Source organism: Electrona antarctica (genome assembly GCF_951216825.1).
Source record: "Electrona antarctica genome assembly, chromosome: 7".
Classification (NCBI taxonomy): Eukaryota; Metazoa; Chordata; class Actinopteri; order Myctophiformes; family Myctophidae; genus Electrona; species Electrona antarctica.
In genome coordinates, this window is record NC_136812.1 from 37,809,265 (window position 1) to 37,828,245 (window position 18,981).

Here is an 18,981-nt window from a genome sequence, read left to right on the forward strand (position 1 = left end):
GCGTTTAACTTAAATAACTCAGAAACTACAAAACATTTCAAAGTAAAAAGTTCCAGCATGTGTCTCCACAGTAAGCTGAATTATAAAAAGTGTGAATGGAGTTTCTAGGTGAAAGTGCTTTTTTGACGTGCCAATATCTGCCATTGAGCCCCATTGTAAATGTCTCAAATTTGAAAGCACTATATTTCTAAAACGATGAAACATTTCAAAGATTCCTTTTCAGGCAAACATGTCCACCGTAAGATGAACCTAAATAGGTTTGAATGGGGTTTCTAGGTGTAAGTATGTAGGACTAGTAGTATGCCAAAGTTTGTGCTATTGCCATTTGGAATGCATTGGGCGTTTCACTTAAATAACTCAGAAACTACAAAACATTTCAAAGTAAAAAGTTCCAGCATGTGTCTCCACAGTAAGCTGAATTATAAAAAGTGTGAATGGAGTTTCTAGGTGAAAGTGATTTTGACGTGCCACTATCTGCCATTATAAATTTCTTACATTTAAAGCACTATATTTCTAAAACTATGAAACATTTCAAAGATTCCTTTTCAGGCAAACATGTCCACCGTAAGATGAACCTAAATAGGTTTGAATGGGGATTCTAGGTGTAAGTATGTAGGACTAATAGCATGCCAAAGTTATAATTCTTTTCGGACGGCATACTATAGCATGTCGTTTTTCATGATTTTGGAGGATTTGAAAAAAAGATGAAAATCATGAAAAAACTACATACTATAGTCCATGGTTTATCATATTTTCGGGACACTATGTCAGAGGCAGGACTTGAACCTGCAGCCTCCTGATTCCCAGGCAGGCTCTGTACCCAGTGATCCACTGTGCATGCGGTTCTTAAAAGGCCGAATAGATAATGACAGAAGAGCCAGAGACTTGTTTCCATTGTGGTTCATAAACATTCAAACGTCTAGAGATAAACAACAGCAAAAGAAACAATAGACAAATCTCCTGTTATTTTATTTTTTTATTTTATTTTTGTATCAATGTTGTACTCAAAGGGAACAGCAGACTGTTGTGGCAGGTAGCAAGTAGATCAGTGACTTAGCACACTGGCTGCATGACCTGGAGATTGTGGGTTCAAACCCCACTCAAATCTTTACTTGCCAAAATCTGCCATTGACCCCCATTCTGAAGTAGCATGCCAAAGTTTGTGCTATTGCCATTGGGAATGCATTGGGCGTTTAACTTAAATAACTCAGAAACTACAAAACATTTCAAAGTAAAAAGTTCCAGCATGTGTCTCCACAGAAAGCTGAATTATAAAAAGTGTGAATGGAGTTTCTAGGTGAAAGTGCTTTTTTGACGTGCCAATATCTGCCATTGAGCCCCATTGTAAATGTCTCAAATTTGAAAGCACTATATTTCTAAAACGATGAAACATTTCAAAGATTCCTTTTCAGGCAAACATGTCGACCGTAAGACGAAATGGGGTTTCTAGGTGTAAGTATGTAGGACTAGTAGCATTCCAAAGTTTGTGCTATTGCCATTGAGAAAGCATTGGGCGTTTAAGTTAAATAACTCATAAACTACAAAACATTTCAAAGTAAAAAGTTCCAGCATGTGTCTCCACAGTAAGCTGAATTATAAAAAGTGTGAATGGAGTCTGTAAGTGATTTTTTGACGTGCCAAAATCTGCTATTGACACCCATTATAAATTTCTCAAATTTGAAAGCACTATATTTCTAAAACTATGAAACATTTCAAAGGTCGATGACGATGTCGATGTTGGTCGATCAATGTCGATGTCGATCGATTTTTTTCAAAACCCGACTCTGGCTTTAATTAAAAAATATATATAAAAATAAATTCACATATCATTCATAAATTCATTGGATATAGTACTGACTATAATAACCCAGCCATTGCATCAGACCCAGTGCAGGTTGTACCACAAGCCGTCCTTACTGCTGTTAGGTACTGGAATGAAAGAAAGTGATGAGTGATTATGAGCACTGTCCACTGTGCCCCTGGGGTTCCTCTTGGTGTAGCCAGGTCAATCCCCTGGCCTCATGTAGGCAGAGTGTGGATGTCATGATTAAACATGATTAAACATTTGGGTGTAATATTTATCCAATTGCTACAAAACCTGTATATATCCAATCATTTTGGCACGCTACATTATAGAGCTGAAGTGGCTGGTTCCAATACTGTCTGCAAGAGTACAACAAACAGCTGCAAGTGTGTTTTTGAGGTACCAAAATCTTCCATTGACTTCCTTTAGTATATTTCTAAAACTAAAACATTTCAAAGGTTCATGTTCAAGCACATAATGTCCACAGTAAGCTGGATATTTAAAAGTTTGAATTGAGGTTTCTAGGTAAGTATGTGCCAAAGTGGTGCGCAATGAGCTTGTGCATCTGCTATTTTGAATCATGAATCATTGTATTAAAATGATTGTGATGCTACATTAACTAAAATGAAACGGATGCTTTCCCAGTTTTAATCTGAAAATGTAAATGAATGTCTAGACAAAGACATTGGATTGTATAGAAACTTTATTCTTGTTTGTTTCAAAAGCACTGTCTTTTACATTACATGGGTATGGGTTTCAACTTGAGCAAATTTGGTACATTTACAGTAATTCCTAATTTCATATATATATTTTTTAAGTTGATTGCTTCACGAGACAAAATGTAACAAATAAAAACAAAATAGCTTATGTACTGTACAATCAAATCCCTGTCTGTTGTTCAACATTAAGGTGACAGCTGGAAGTTTAACTTGAGAGTTAGCTGTTGATCTTGTATAGTTTTCAGGGGAAAAGAAGAGCTTATAACCATTGTAGAGCATATGGGTAACATATGTCTTTCCAGCAGGATACAAGTACAGGAATTTCATCAAACATCTCAATAATTGGTATAAAGCTTGCGGAGAAGGGGGGGGGGGGGATGACATGCTTTTCACAACGCAACAGGAATGTTGTTTGAATTGTAAGAACCAATAGGTTATGGGGCAAAAATGGACAATATTGGCAGGAAAACACAACAAATAAAAAAAAGGAGAAAAAAGAGCTCTAGCTAAAAATAAATACCACAGATAGGAAAAAAACACTTGCTTAAACTCAGGTGTAATTACAAACATAAATACTTGATTATTTTATCTAGTGACTACAGAGGCACTACAGTGAGTAACAAAAGGCGCTATGGTGTCTACTGCTGACTAGGAGATTAGAAATATACCGAAGAATGACAGAAGTCTGGAGGACACTACTTATTAGCACGCACGCACGCACGCACGCACGCACGCACGCACGCACGCACGCACGCACGCACGCACACACACACACACACACACACACACACACACACACACACACACACACACACACACACACACACACACACACACACACACACACACACACACACACACACACACACACACACACACACACACACACACACACACACACACAAATCATATGGGGTTCTGACCCACAGGCTGAGAACCATTGAGCTAGCTCACTCACTCACACACAGCCCAGACCCCACCATCTATTCTAATAAGACCACCTAGCCCCAGAGCTTCTCTTCTCTCCACTCACTCTTTCATATTCACAAATAATGTACAATTGGGACACGCGGAGGGTGCTGCAGTCCAGGGGTGTTTCTGTGGAAGACATGTGTTGAAGGAGATATGTTACAAACAGTGTAGAGATGCTGTTAACACATATTTTTGGTTGAACATACAGTCCTTATTGCCGAGTGAAAAGTTTGTGTGACTTATGTTCTATCGATTACACTCCCCATGACGCCTTGAATACATGGGAATTTTGTGGGTTTTTGTCGCATTCCTAAGCCAATAATTTGATGACCGGGAGTGTAATTGATAGAACATAAGTCATCTTATGGGTGAACTACTCCAACCCATTTAGACCTGAAACCAAATTCTACAAATGTCTTAATTTGTAGAATTCATAAATCATGACAGTTATCTGAAAGAAGAAGTGGTTCTCAAACTATTTCATGTGAAGGACCACAAAAATTATCTGTATTTGGCTGCCGACCCCCATCTGAAAATATGTTGTTCCCCCCCAGAAGCAAAGATTTGAGTTAAAATGTTCGCTCTGAAATAATATATATTCAAAGATTTGCGACACATTTTCAAGATCTTTTAAAAATAGCAGATCTACAAGCTCGTAGCACGGCACCGAGTGCCACGTTATGAGCTTGTAGATCTGCTATTTTTCAATAGCTAAAGTATAACATAATGCTTAAAACACCAATAGGGGTTCCTGTTCAGAATGTGTTAAGGCTGCAATCTAAGAATTTCCAGAATGGTACATTTTATAATATTACTAGGGATTTAAATCACTATAACCCTACAATAAAGTTGAATACTTTGTTTTCGGTTAAAAGCATGGTTGTCACATGCCGGTAATATAAACAGGTCCTGCAGTAAATCTCATCGAATGTTATGGACCATACCATCGCTCGGGGGTGTTTTTTGTGTCCAGTGTGGGTAGCTCTGCATTTGCTGGCACTGCCACTTTGAGCTCTTCCCCGTCATCCTCTACTGGAAGCTCAAAATGGTCCTCTCCCTCGGCGTCAGCAAGGAAAGGCTCAGAGTCTTGGTCATACTCGTAGGAGTAGTAGGACACCTCCGCCATGGAGCCCTGTTCCTCGTCACCTACGCAGAGAGGGACAGAGGTGTGAGGTGCGGAAATAGAAGGAAAATCGAATCATCTGAAAGGCAGGCAAAACCAGATCTGATGGCAGTTCCAGGATAGTAAGTCCAATTCATAATATGGCTGGCCTTAAAAGCCACTTTGGATGCTGTGCAAATTAATTTGTCACTTAACGTTAAATTGAAATCATATGAACTATACTGTGAGGTATTCCGAGGAAATGCTTCAAATCTTTGTATCCACATTTTCTATCATTGTGTGCACCTGCACTTTCCCAGGCTGAACTGTAAACAACCTTCAATTAGGTGAACTAGAATAATTATGCCTATCAGTGGCCAGTAGGGGTCACTCAACGCTTACATTAAAATCTCCCTCTGCCACATGAAGCATGTTCTTTCACCCTCAGTTGTTTCAGCTATTCCAGACATTCCTTAATTCTCCTTGTGCATGAACAAGTATTAAACCTCTTTCTTATAACTCTCTCACATAAAACCTGCTTTCCCTCTTACTAGTTGGATCAAGAACATATAACACATCAGTGATTCACACACACACACACACACACACACACACACACACACACACACACACACACACACACACACACACACACACACACACACACACACACACACACACACGTCAAACATTTTTGATTGAGACTGATTGGACACCAATTGACTGATGTGACAGACATGCCTGCACAGTGCAGCTAATCCCACAGCCCCAGCATGTACTGTATACTCTACTGCTGCAGCAAACAGTCAGTTCTTTGGCACGCAGTACACACACTCACCTATTACACTCCCAAATGCACTTGGCGGGCACATTGTAATGGTTTACAATGACAGTGTTTTTACAGTACTTATTCCATGTAATCACCCCGGGGTTATCATATTTAATGTAGGGGTGTGTGTGTGCGCATGTTCATGTGTGTGTGTGTGTGTGTGTGTGTGTGTTTGTGCGCTCTCGCGCGCACGCACATGCGCTGCAGCACCACTTTAATAGCATTCCTGTGGCAAGTGTGAAGCCTCAGCCTTTGTTCTGAGGAGACCTTTGACTGAGAACAGCTCTGTATGCTGAAGTTATCGGTTGCTGCAGGCTGGGAACAAGTTAGCACATGCCACCCCACATCTCACGCACGCGCACGCACGCACGCGTGAGCGCAGATGTTTGAACACAACATCTGTAGGCACATATTCATTCAGAGATGCTATGACACCTGAATTGACAACACATACATACAGTAGGCAAACGAGCAGTGTTAATTTTGACAGCAAATTCTGATTTAGTCTTAGTCTTGTGAATACCACACCATTTAGTTTTATTCCTATTCTAGTCATGTGAAATTGTTTAGTCTTAGGTGACATTCACACCAGAAAGCTTTGCTGCGATTAAAACGAATCCTGCTGCGCATTGTCAGAAAGTGCACTTCGTTTGGCAGGTGTGAAGGCTCATTCGAATCCTAATGCGTATCAAAGAACCGCATTCTACTCCGAGCAAAAACGGGGGTTTCACTTCGCTTCCAATCGCACTAGATTACGATTCGGTGCAGGTGTGAATGCAATCCGCAGTAAATAAAGGAAATGAAGCAAACAATGTGGCGGGTGAGGAGCTGAACACAGTTGGAGACGGAGAAGGCATATTTTACGCAGCGCAAATATGTCCCGTTACCGTGGTGGATAGACGTGGTGGAATGAGTCTGAAGCCCTGATCGAAATTAGGACGAGTACATTAATCAATTGCTTAAGGAAACACATAAAAACACTGCAGTGTATTATAGCCTACAGAATATTCTGTCTGTATGTCTGTCTGTGCGTGCCGTAAACATGGAGTGCTGTCACTGTGTGGGGACTGGGGAGTAGGGACTTTTATCTCGATAAACTTGTAAACATTTTGCGCTGCTGTCTGTTATATCAGTGCGCTCAGCGCTGTGCCTCCATGCCCAAAAGAACAGTGCGTGGCTGCGTGCGTATAGTGTGAGAGAGAGAGAGAGAGAGAGAGAGGGGGGGGGGGGGCGGGGGGGTCCAGTCCCAGACGGCACGACACATGCACGTTATGAGTATAATTGTATCACCATAGATTTCACTGTGTAGGCTATAGTTTATGAATGGAACACATTGATAAAGGTCCCCCTGCTGCGTTTCCAATAGCTGCGGATGACAGTGTGAAGGCAACCCGCAGCAAATTAAATATGCAAGAAGTCCCAATTCTCCTCCCATTCGCATCGAGTCTACCGAAGTATTAGGTGGGAATGTGACCTTAGTCGACTAAATATTAAAATCTTAGTCTTTTAGTCTTATCCATCCATCTTCAACCGCTTATCCGTAGTCGGGTCGCGGGGGCAACAGCTCCACCAGAGAGCTCCAGACTTACCTCTCCAGAGCAACATTAGTGACTTCCTCCCGGGGGATCCCGAGGCGATCCAAGGCCAGTGAGTCGATGTGTTTCCTCCAACTGCACCTTGGTCTGCCCCGGGGTCTCCTCCCAGTGGGTCGTGCATTGAGGAGCTCCCTATGGAGACGCTCAAGAGACATCCTAACCACCTAAGCTGGCTCCTTTCCAGGCGAAGAAGCAGCGACTTTATTCCGAGTCTCTCTGGTGTGACTGAACTTCTCACCCTATCTCTAAGGGAGATGCCAGCCACCCGTCTGAGAAAACCCATTTTGGCCACTTGTATCCGCGACCTTATTCTTTCGGTCATGACCCACACTTCATGACCATAGGTGAGAGTAGGAACGAAGATTGCTCGGTAGACGGAGAGCTTTGCCTGCTGGCTCTTTTAGTCTTTAATAGTCAACTAAAGTAACTAGTAGCTAATAGCTGCACACAGCCAAACAAATGTAACAGAGCAACATGCTACCTGCTGCACACAGACACACATCCTACCCACTGCACACATCCTAACATCCTGGCTGGAATTATTGGGCCGTGGTATCTGCACATACCATCTGATCAGAGCTCAGTCCAGAGCAGTGTAACAGAAATAGTCTGTAAAGTAAAGTCAAAGTTCAAACAAGTATTGATGATAAATGTCTTGTTTGAAAACAAACTGCTATAAGCAATAATATGTCAACATTTTAATGACCTTTTTTTGGGTATTCAGACAGCCAGCAATGTGTAAAACGCTCCCAAAAAAATGAGCCTGTGAGCTGTGACACATCTAGGGGCCACAATCTGCATTCAAAGATTTTCCTAGATGCTTTGCCATTGGTCGATTTGCCTGTCTACTTCCTGATTGGTTAGTCATTTCGACCGGGGTTTTTTCGACCAATGACAAAGCTTCTAGGAACATCTTTGAATGCAGATTGTGGCCCCTATAGATGTGTCACAGAGACTACATTTTTTGGGAGCGTTTTACTCATTGCTGGCAGTCTGAACAAATGTCATATGTCATTGTAATTTTGACATATTATTGCTTATAGATTTAAGGTTACAGTTTTAGAGACCGGGACACCTAGTCACCGACCGTACCGACCATAAGACTTATTGCAAACAAGGATCACATGTCCAAAACTGTTACTTTTCAAGCTCAAAACGCGGGGAGCTTTTGATGCTTTTGTGTAACATAAAAATCACACCCGTGTGAACTGAGTGGTGCAACTCCCCTCTCCCCCTCTCTCTCATTAGCAGGCAACAGTGCAGCACTATCTCTCGCTCTCTGTTTCTGGCACAACAGCGCCACTTTTGCCCCTACTGGTACTCATAGTCACATACATAGTCACATAGGTTAACACAGACATTGCTGTTCCTTGGAGTGGTTGCACCACTCAAAAAAAAGAAAACACACACTAGAGTTTGAATATGAAGATAGGAGGTTTCTGCCCGACAGAGACAATATAACATACTGTACAACGTTCTTCTTATACAGGCTATAACTACTGCCATGTCATTTCCTGTGCAAATTGCCGGCGATTACGGCCTGCCTGTTCCTCTCACCTTTATCTTATCGCACGCACGCGCACGCGCACGCACACGCACACGCACACACACACACACACACACACACACACACACACACACACACACTCTCTCTCTCTCTCTCTCTCTCTCAGGAGCATGTCCCAACAGCACAGGCAGTGTGATGATAGTGATGAGAGGAGAGTGAGGGGGCGGAGAGGACACTTTTCCATACGACCCCCCCGCGCGCTTACATTTATTGCCTCCTCAACATGCAAACAGTTCATTTAATGATAGTATCAGAATTGACCCCTATGGTCCAAAAGCGCTTGACCATCAGCGCATGTTTATCATTTACAGCTCTTTGCATTCGATTTACAACAAAACTACAGTCAACAATAGTGATGGAATCCTGGTATGCTCCGCTGCCCATTTTCACGCATCAATAGTCAGCTACAGTATAGCCTTAGTCGTATTAACATAATAACATCCACATTTACATGTAAAGGTATATACTGTATATAATGTACTTTATATCCATAGTAAGGTAAATCGAAGCCACAGCACCCAAACAATACATGCTCTGTTGCAACGTGCTAGGTCAATCAATTCGGGTAAAGAAATAATGGTATGTAAAGAAAAGTCCTAAGATGGGAGCTGGAGAATGGGTACTGTGTGTAGAGAACATGGGGCTGTGTGAGGAGGAGTGAGATGAATGGGGAGACAAGGGAGGACAAGGTTTAGTGGCCTAAAATGGGTCTGAGAGATGAAGGAGTCTTATGGAAGTCTGGAGATATACAGTACCTGTGTGTACGGGCTCCAGTGACTGGTCAACTATCTGGACAGCGGTTGGCTCCCTGTACCCTACCGTGGGCTCCACTAGGACACACACACACACACACACACACACACACACACACACACACACACACACACACACACACACACACACACACACACACAGACACACACACACAATTAGTGACACTTATTGACGGTGTGTTAACTATTATATCTCTGCTGTCAGGAAGAAACCACCTAAGTCCAAAATGTTAATTTTTCAGGAAATTAAAAAACAAAATATATATATTGTCAGTTGCTTGCATGTGTTACCATTACCATTATCACCACTTTACCCAAATCCAGCTCAAGTGGAGATAGTACGTTCTCTCTGTCATTTTTCATCATTGATAAGAACAGGTGACAATGGATCTCCAAGCTCACAATGCAGCACAACGCGTGTAAGAATGCCCCGATGCTTCATGACGCGGCTTACAATAATAAGCAGGAAATATTACAATGACTTCTACAGTTTTGGAGACGGGGTGGAGTTAGTGGCTGCAGCCATGCTGCCCTGCCTGCGCCAGGGGAGAGGGGGTGGAGTTAGTGGCTGCAGCCATGCTGCCCTACCTGTGCCAGGGGAGAGGGGGTGGAGTTAGTGGCTGCAGCCATGCTGCCCTGCCTGCGCCAGGGGAGAGGGGGTGGAGTTAGTGGCTGCAGCCATGCTGCCCTGCCTACGTCAGGGGAGAGGGGGTGGAGTTAGTGGCTGCAGCCATGCAGCCCTGCCTGCGCCAGGGGAGAGGGGGTGGAGTTAGTGGCTGCAGCCATGCTGCCCTGCCTGCGCCAGGGGAGAGGGGGTGGAGTTAGTGGCTACAGCCATGCTGCCCTGCCTGCGCCAGGGGAGAGGGGGTGGAGTTAGTGGCTGCAGCCATGCTGCCCTGCCTGCGCCAGGAGAGAGGGGGTGGAGTTAGTGGCTGCAGCCATGCTGCCCTGCCTGCGCCAGGGGAGAGGGGGTGGAGTTAGTGGCTGCAGCCATGCTGCTCTGCCTGCGCCAGGGGAGAGGGGGTGGAGTTAGTTGCTCTTACAGACAGTTACATTTTCATTTCGTTCACATATTTTTTTAATGGCTAGCGATTCAGGGCTGGATCCAGGCTAGACAGTTTTAGGCTCCAATAGAGTTCAGAGGTTTCTTCAGAAGCGCACTAATACGTTTTCATTGGTTCAATGTTATTATTTTTTTTTTTAAATTTGAGCAGTTTGAAAAATGCTTATACCTGATTTTCTGCCCTGATTTTTGAGCAACTTGCGTGAAACGTTCTCCACAAAATCTATGGACCATTAACTGAAATCCCGGTTGAAGAGAAGTTTGTACGTGAAAACATGATCGAACACACTGTAGAAATGGATAATGACATGCCCAAAATGAGGACACACATATTTGTTACCAAAACACTGAATTGTTTTGCTGTTTACAATGCAGTCACTGATTGTCTCCGTGTAGCTCAGTCAGTAGAGCTCTCGCCTTTGGTCCACAAGGTTGTGTTCAAATCCGGGTACTGACAACTCAGCTCGTTAGTCTTATTTGTGCATGTTGTTCTTATTGCGTATTGTCTTCTTTCTTGGTCCTGCCTTATCGCTGCTTGCAGCTATATTTATTATTATTTTTGCCTATTGATAGATTAGATAAGATATACAGTAGCCTGACAGGAAATGGGGAGAGAGATGGGGGGGAAGACACAGCATTTTCTCTGTGATTTTGGTTACGGTTTAAATGTGTCAATATACATTTTTACTTTATTCTTTTTCCTTTGTTTTCCCAATAATTGTTTTTTACTTTTCACTTGGTGCTGGTCACTTCGGGTGTTTTGTTATTTTCATATAATTAGTTTTTTGATTTATTGAACATCCTATGATGTGTAATCAACATGAAATTTATATAACGAAATAATGTAACTAAAATTAAATAATTTATATGCCAATGAAATAATAATGATGTAATGGCATTATTGGATCACACCCACCACCTGGCTGTATTTAAGGGTGACAAAATGGCAGATAGACCCTGACGAAGACCTTTTGGTCGAAACGCATAGGTCCTGTTATTTATTTGCCTTGCTCATCAAATAAACTATTACATTTTTCACCAAAGAGTGCCTTGGATTCCCTTCTTTTCTTTTCAAGTCTGCAACTTACAACTTGACAAGCAGTACAACTTGGGAGGAAGGATACCTTTTGTCTACACAGCAAAGGTTGTTGGTATCGGGACTCGAACCCACAACACGTCAAGCTGGATTACCAGTTTACGGTAGGTGCCCAGACGGCTGCGCAAGCTACCCAGATGGCTGCACCAGACGCCCGGGGGTTCAATATTTTCTTAACAACACACAGACATAAAGGGTGTTCAATAGAGTCGATATATATATTTTTTTGAATTCAAAAGGTTAAGTGGTATCCTCCATTGACGATTTATACAGTTCTCAACCCATTTCATTTCAGGGACCCCCATTTGATAAGAACTTTTTTTGTCTGTGAGAACATTTCTTTCATTAGACATGATCATCCGATATGGTCTGTCATTTTAGTCCAGAATTCCTTTACGGTCTAATAATGCATTATAGGTATAGAGATGACATGACAGTGAAACTCAGGTCAGAATAGTCATTCTTTGACATTCTCCAGTTGAATTTACTGTAATAATGCTGATGATTAACTATCAATTTAGTGCAAGGAAACCCCGTGGAAATCTCCTTAACTCATTCACTGCATTCACAGGGACTAGTTTTGACACCTTTTTTTCAATGGCCCACACTGCCAAGCATGAGTTTGGACAGTTTTTTGTGTTTTTAGGTTTTACACTAGATGGTGCTGTTGGCTAACCTATGATTCACTGTTTGAGTCCCTGTGAGATCAGGAACAAGGACATCAGTTGGTCGCAAAGAAAAGTTTCTGTATTGCTATGAGGCTTTTTGAACAACCTTTTCATACCAATAGTAAGCAACATCCCAGGGCTTACATAACAATGGTTATTATGTAAATCTGCATAGTGACCATTCAAAGTACAGCAAGGTGCCACAACCCGGACAGAAGCTGTGTGGACACAGTGTATTTCTTTTGTTTCTGTTTTTTGAAATGGGCACACAAACAACGTGCAGGGAGGTGTGAGTACATAGATATTCATTTTGATACACGAGTTTGATACGTCCATGAACCCACTTGGCACAAACCGGGGCCTTTTCCCACCAAAGTTTTGTCTGTGCCTTTTACCCCAATCTGCTTTGCAACATGAAGGCTCCTTTTGTTGTTGGGCTATGCGTCGGAAAGGAATGTAACAGGGTTTTCAAAGGGCTGGACAAAAGCACTCTGTCATTTGGAGTGCCCTGTAATATAGCAGAGTGGAGCAGGGGAAAGGGAGTGAGAAAGAGAGAGCTAGAGAGTGTGTGTGTGTGTGTGTGTGTGTGTGTGTGTGTGTGTGTGTGTGTGTGTGTGTGTGTGTGTGTGTGTGTGTGTGTGTGTGTGTGTGTGTGTGTGTGTGTGTGTGTGTGTGTGTGTGTGTGTGTGAAGGGTGGGTGTATATATTCTACCAAAACTCATCCAGTAATCAGCACAACACCTGGACAGCTGTTTTCACATCTCACATCCATGCGCAGATGCACACACACACACACACACACACACACACACACACACACACACACACACACACATACACATACACATACACATACACACACACACATACACACACACACACACACACACACACACACACACACACACACACACACACACTTACTCTGAGGACACTGGGACAGGGGGACCTGCTCGATGCGTGTCCCATTTCGACAGGCAAACACCTCCATCTGACACTGGTTCTGGTACAGCTGTCTGTCCGACCCGCAAACCGGCTCCCCGTCATAGCCACAGTCCCTGTAGCAGGTGCAGCGCTCAAACTGTTCCTCCTCCAGGCAGCCAAACACATTGTTACAATGGTTCCCCTGCACAAAACCTGGAGAAGATGTGAGAATGATAAAAAAAGATGAATGTGCGTGTAGGTTGCGTGCAGTGGTGAAAGTAGTAGCATGTTATGAGCTTGTAGATTGGCTCATTTTTAGATTCAAGTTGGAAAAGATACTCTGTAACCGGTGCAAGAGAGAAGTTCGATACAACATGGGCTCCATTCATAAGATATGTAGAGAACTGGGCTGTCATATAGTAACAATATAATCTAAACTGCCATCATGCTGATTCTCTTCTCTCTCCTTCCCTGTCCACTTATATTAGGGCGGCAGTCGGCACTGTGCTAAGGCCGCAATCATACACCGATTGCGGCGGAAGCCATGCGAGGTACCAACCAGCACATCGGAAGCAAGAATTTGGGGTTCAGTGTCTTGCCCAAGGACACTTCGACATGTAGACGGGAGGAGCCGGGATTCGAACCTCGATCCTGAGCCACAGTATTTAAAATAGTTTTTCCTAGATGTTGTGATCATGTTGTACTCAGGGGAGGCGTCCTTGAAAAAGAGAGCTTGGTCTTTCCTGAATAAAAAAGGTCAATAGAGCACCGAAGTCTGACCTAATTTACGCATCCTACCTGGGTTGTGGGTTTTTTCCCCCATTCTGAATTCCCATAAACAAATGATCCCAGCGGTTTGACTCATATGGATATGAAGAATCAACTGACGGCGAGAAAACGCTAATGTTACTGCCGCCGGATTAGTAACATTTTTGGCAGAAACAGACTGCATCAAATATGAGTGCCATCTTTGCCGCGTGTCTTCCCCCCCATCTCTCTCCCCATTTCCTGTCAAATTACTTTCAACCAATCAAAAAAGGCAGAAAAAGCCGAAAGAAAATCTGTAGAAAAAACAAGCGAGGTGTACAGTGAAGCTCACCTATCCACTGGTTGGTGGAGCTCTCCACCTCGTTGCAGGTGGGCCCGTCACACAGCTCCCTGGCCAGCGGACTGCTCTCACTGACGTTGTAGAAGCGGGTGGCCTCGAACGCTGCATCACACAGATTAGATTACAACATTATTTTCTCATTCAGTAAACGACCTGCAGTATAAATGTATTTAGGGTATCTGGCATCTGCACATTTCTAAAGTTACAATTGAATGACTTTTCAAGACCTTTTTAATACCAAATTGTCAAATATTACATGAGAAACTGGCAAATAGCCGATTGTGAGCTTGTAGATCGGCTATTTTCACTAGTTCGGGTCCCGGGGATCACATTTCTCTTTTGGGTCTCGAGCTTAACATTTTTGGAAACCATTGGATTAGTGCATGCACAAAACACGCAAGCAAAGACTCAAGCACGCACGCACACGCGCACACACACACACACACACACACACACGCGCGCGCGCGCACAATAACCGAAAAGACTTGAAAATTCCAATTTCCTCAGAAAGGGGCCAAGTTCATAAATCAGAGTGAGTTACAGGGTTTTCCTACTCTGTGACTCGTTAAAGAGCGGTGCTAAAAATATTCATCAGAGGCACACCTGGTTCATAGTAGTCATAGACCTTGACCGGAACAGGCGCTGTCTTGCCCACTATGTATTCCCTCACTGCCTGGAAGGCCACACACGTCATGCACAGGCTGGGGATCTGAGGACACACACACATGAACACACAAGCAGGAATCAATGAGCAATTCATGTGAAGATGGAACAAAAGAAAAATCAAAATTTAAGATTTCTTTATTTGTCAATTGTTTTCCCATCCGCAAGCAACACAAAAATGTTTCTCCTAGATAAAAGACAATATAGATTCCTAAACGAATAAAATAGGTACTGCAGAAAAATATTTGTAAAACTAAATGAATCTTTCTATCATATGATCAAAATGGTGAAAATATCCGATCTACAAGCTCAGAACGCATTACATTGCGACACATTGTGGGCTTGTAGATCTGCTGTTTCTACTACTGACACTCTTGAATGATGAAGAAGTGCAATAATTGACCAAATTGTCCCCAGACAGTGACGGTAACACAAATAAACTAGAAAAAGTGCACAGGTCTCCACCAGGCGAGGTTCAGGTTATTGTGGCCTCCTGGTGGCGCTATAATAGGCCAATGTGAATAGAGTGCCATTTCTTCTTTGTGTTTTGCAAAAATCCACCTGGAGGTTGATGGCGCTATAACAGGCCAGTGTGCCAGCCTAGTAAGAAAGTGCGTGAAAGATTTCACGTAAATTGCACGCTGCGTTTGAGGCTTTTTGTTAAAAACAAGCCAATCCTGCAAACTTTGGAAGCCAACGGTGACTATAGATTATAGAACGATTTGTGGGATTTTTGGACGGAATCTGGAGGAGTAATATCAAAAAATGTGTTTTACAAAAGTCGGCCTCTTGGTGGCGCTATAAAAGGCAGATGTGAAAAATGCAGGGCAAAGGTTTTTCCTTGGCCTAGTCTAGGGAGTGTGCAACTGTGCATTCAACGTTTCACGCAGATCAGTGCAGTTATAGGTAAAAATGTGAACATCTGCCTCATGGTGGTGCTATAACAGGCCGTTCTGGAAAATGTGGGGCAGAGGTTTGTTGGCATCCAGGGAGTGTGTGTGCAAAGTTTGGCAACGACCGGGTTAACCGTATCACTGCCACATGGTGGATGCAAGAGCCAACGCTTGACTGCCGACCCGGATGTACTTGCTTTTAGTGTGATGCACGTCCGTTTGTGGTGTCCATTTTAGATGCAAAATATTTAGCGTCAATGCTAGCGAGCTAAAATGAGGCCAATGTTCCAATCGGGATAACTGGATAATCAGAAAAGACCTCCGAACATTGCGCGTTTTGTCAAAACCATGGAGAGCTCCGTAGTTTTAGAGTTATTCAGCTTTTTAGTCAGCCTGTATACAACCGTTACAAGAAGTGAACGGCTGTGCGCATGCGTGAAACCGGACTAGGATCGCTGAAGAAGGAAAGGCCAAGCAAAAAAAACAAAAGAAAAAGAAATCAGCGATCCCGTTTGATATTAATAATAAAGCTTATATGACGGAGCGTTCCGCCAGGAGCAGTTGCCAGTTGGATTCTAATTGGTGGGACGTTTCGTCACGAGCAGTTTTTGTGTTAAACAGATGCCCGACTTTTAGTTGCCCAATATGGGAGATGCAGGGCAAATGTTATAAATGCTGATGACATGATGGTGGATTGCATAGTTGATTTCCAATACTTTTACTTAACCTCCACTACATCTCAAAATTGTACTTTTACTCGACTACATTTACTCTCTACTTTTGGTACTTTAAGTGCATTCTGAAGCCAATACTTATGTAATTTTACTCAAGTAAAGTTTACTACTTCTACAGTATGCAGTATTGATACTTACTATACGATACTTTTTCCACCACTGATATGGGGGTTAAACTGACCTCATCAAAGTAGAACACGACTTTCCTCCCGTCCAGCTCGTATCTCTTCAGACCCACTCTCTTGTCCATCAGCAGCTGTTGGAGGATACAGAGGACACAGAGGTCAGCAGGGTCCAGCACACATCAAAAACAAGACCCACAGGAACGCACCCAGGGTGCCGCCCCACGTCCGAAACGGTAGAGAAATGACAGAGTTACCGTGTGGGGGTCCCCGGGGAGTCCCTGAGGGGTCCCTGGAACATCCAGACCCCCAGGAACGCGCCCAGGGGGCCGGGCCGGTTCCGGCAAGCCGCCCCGCGTCCGAAACGGTTGAGAAATGACAGAGTTACCGTGTGGGGGTCCCTCTACTGTACCCTCTACTGTACTATACTGTACTGTCACTGTACTGTACTGGCACACCCGAAATCATCATATATACAGTTCATATGTTTGTGTGTGTTTGTGTGTGTGTTAGGTTGCGCACAGGTGGTGAAAAACAACCATGCTGTTTTCGTGCTCAGACCCACCCAGCCACCCACACACATAGCTCCGTAAGGGAGTGGTTGCACCACTCAAAAATGAGTTGAAATATGTTAGGTGGCATTTTGCATTTTGTTTTTGGAAAATAATGAGGAGGCAGCTGACTCTGCTGCGAGACAGAGGAGACTAAATAATAAACAAATATATATTAAAAATAAATGAAAACAGTAAATGAAAAAACACTTTCAAAAGTGTCACGGCAATCGGACGCTGAGTTCGTGATTTGAGGCATTTCTTACATGGAGTCACGGAAGGACGGACGAACATGCAAGCTCGGACTGACAGGGGCGAATTCATAGTCTCGGCCACTCCTTTCCGCCTGGCGGAGAAAATAATTAGGAACTACTAGCATGCTCACACTGCTACCCTCTCAAAGAGCCATGATTGAATTCCACCTTTAAAAGTCTACTGTAGATAGTGGTTCAACCTAACCCTAACCGCAAGCACGGGAGCAGCGCATGTTCGAGCGGTAGTCCGACCGTTGTTCCCGCATGTCGGACTAATGCTCCGTCGGAATTACGTTCGGATCCCGACACATAATTGTATGTGACTGTGTCTGTGGTTGTTTCCGTGTTATTTATCCTAGTATTATACGTGTGTGTTTGTGTGTGTGTGTGTGCGCGCGCGCGCCCGTTTATATATGGAGGGTGAGAAGTGTTAATTCTCCCCACAGGGGGAATTCTCATTTTGTAGAAGGTGGCCTTTGGACAACAGGGGTTTATGAGCTGCGCAGTTTGAGCTGGCGCCACCAAGACACACACACACACACACACACACACACACACACACACACACACACACACACACACACACATGCAAAACATATGTGCGTTATACAATTTCGTTACAAAAAGCCTAATTTGCATACGCAGCAACTGAAACATTGACAGTCAGCAACCACTTTCAACCTAGGTGTCCCAATTTCTTTGCATGTCATTATGGGCAAAACATTTCAATTAAAAAGATATAAAGATATATATATGTTGAAAGTATATTGTTATATATTGTTGAAAGTCTTTGAATAGGCCTTGACCACTTGAACCCCAGCAGTTCAAGTGCAGTTGTAACTTAAAGGGGCATTCCACTCATTTTCAACATTTTACTATGTCATTAATATACCTTAGAGCTGTTGTGTGGAAATAATAAAAAAAGTCCCCCCATTCTGTTTCCTAGAACTAGAGGTCTGATTTTTTTATTTTATTATAATTACAGTTCTAGGAAGCACAGAATGGGGGGACCTTTTTATTATTTCCACACAACAGCTCTAAGGTATATTAATGACATAGTAAAATGTTGAAAATGGGTGGTTTTCCCCTTTAAGTCATTTTCACTGGGGATTTTAAGTCAGTGGTGTCCAAAGTCCGGCCCGCGGGCAGCATTTTCATCCAACAAATAACAAATACAGTCAGCTCGGAAATCTCACGGTATCAATACCGTTGTCCCACGGTAATACCATAATACGGTATACCGTTACATGCTTAGTCCATACACAGACAAATGGCTCCATGGCAAAGATCTTGGCCTCGTCCGTGGCAAAGTTTAGATTTTATGTTTTACACACCATTATAATGTTCTTATTTTGATCATAAGGCCCAATTACAGAATGTCAAGTCTCCAGGTTTTCTTCAGGACATTGGAGAGACACTATGGCACATTATGAGTCCCCTAGTAGGGTAACAGGAGAGACACTATGGAGAGACATGGAGAGAGAGATATGGAGAGACACTATGGCACATTATGAGTCCCCTAGTAGGTAACAGTGGTTCCTATG

General features: G+C 43.2%; 1 protein-coding gene across 1 annotated transcript in view; it reads right to left on the reverse strand.

The window, feature by feature from the left end:
• Positions 1-2,489: 2,489 nt before the first annotated feature.
• The window catches only part of cpamd8 (C3 and PZP like alpha-2-macroglobulin domain containing 8), an 84,734-nt gene continuing 68,242 nt past the window's right edge, over positions 2,490-18,981 (reverse strand). Inside the window, exons 39-45 of the mRNA XM_079505284.1 lie at positions 16,692-16,766; positions 14,824-14,929; positions 14,212-14,322; positions 13,113-13,325; positions 9,344-9,418; positions 4,440-4,641; positions 2,490-3,621 (exon numbers count right to left, since the gene is read on the reverse strand). Coding sequence (XP_079361410.1) covers position 3,621; positions 4,440-4,641; positions 9,344-9,418; positions 13,113-13,325; positions 14,212-14,322; positions 14,824-14,929; positions 16,692-16,766 — 783 coding nt within the window. The 3' untranslated portion in view covers positions 2,490-3,620. The remainder of the gene's footprint in view (positions 3,622-4,439; positions 4,642-9,343; positions 9,419-13,112; positions 13,326-14,211; positions 14,323-14,823; positions 14,930-16,691; positions 16,767-18,981) is intronic.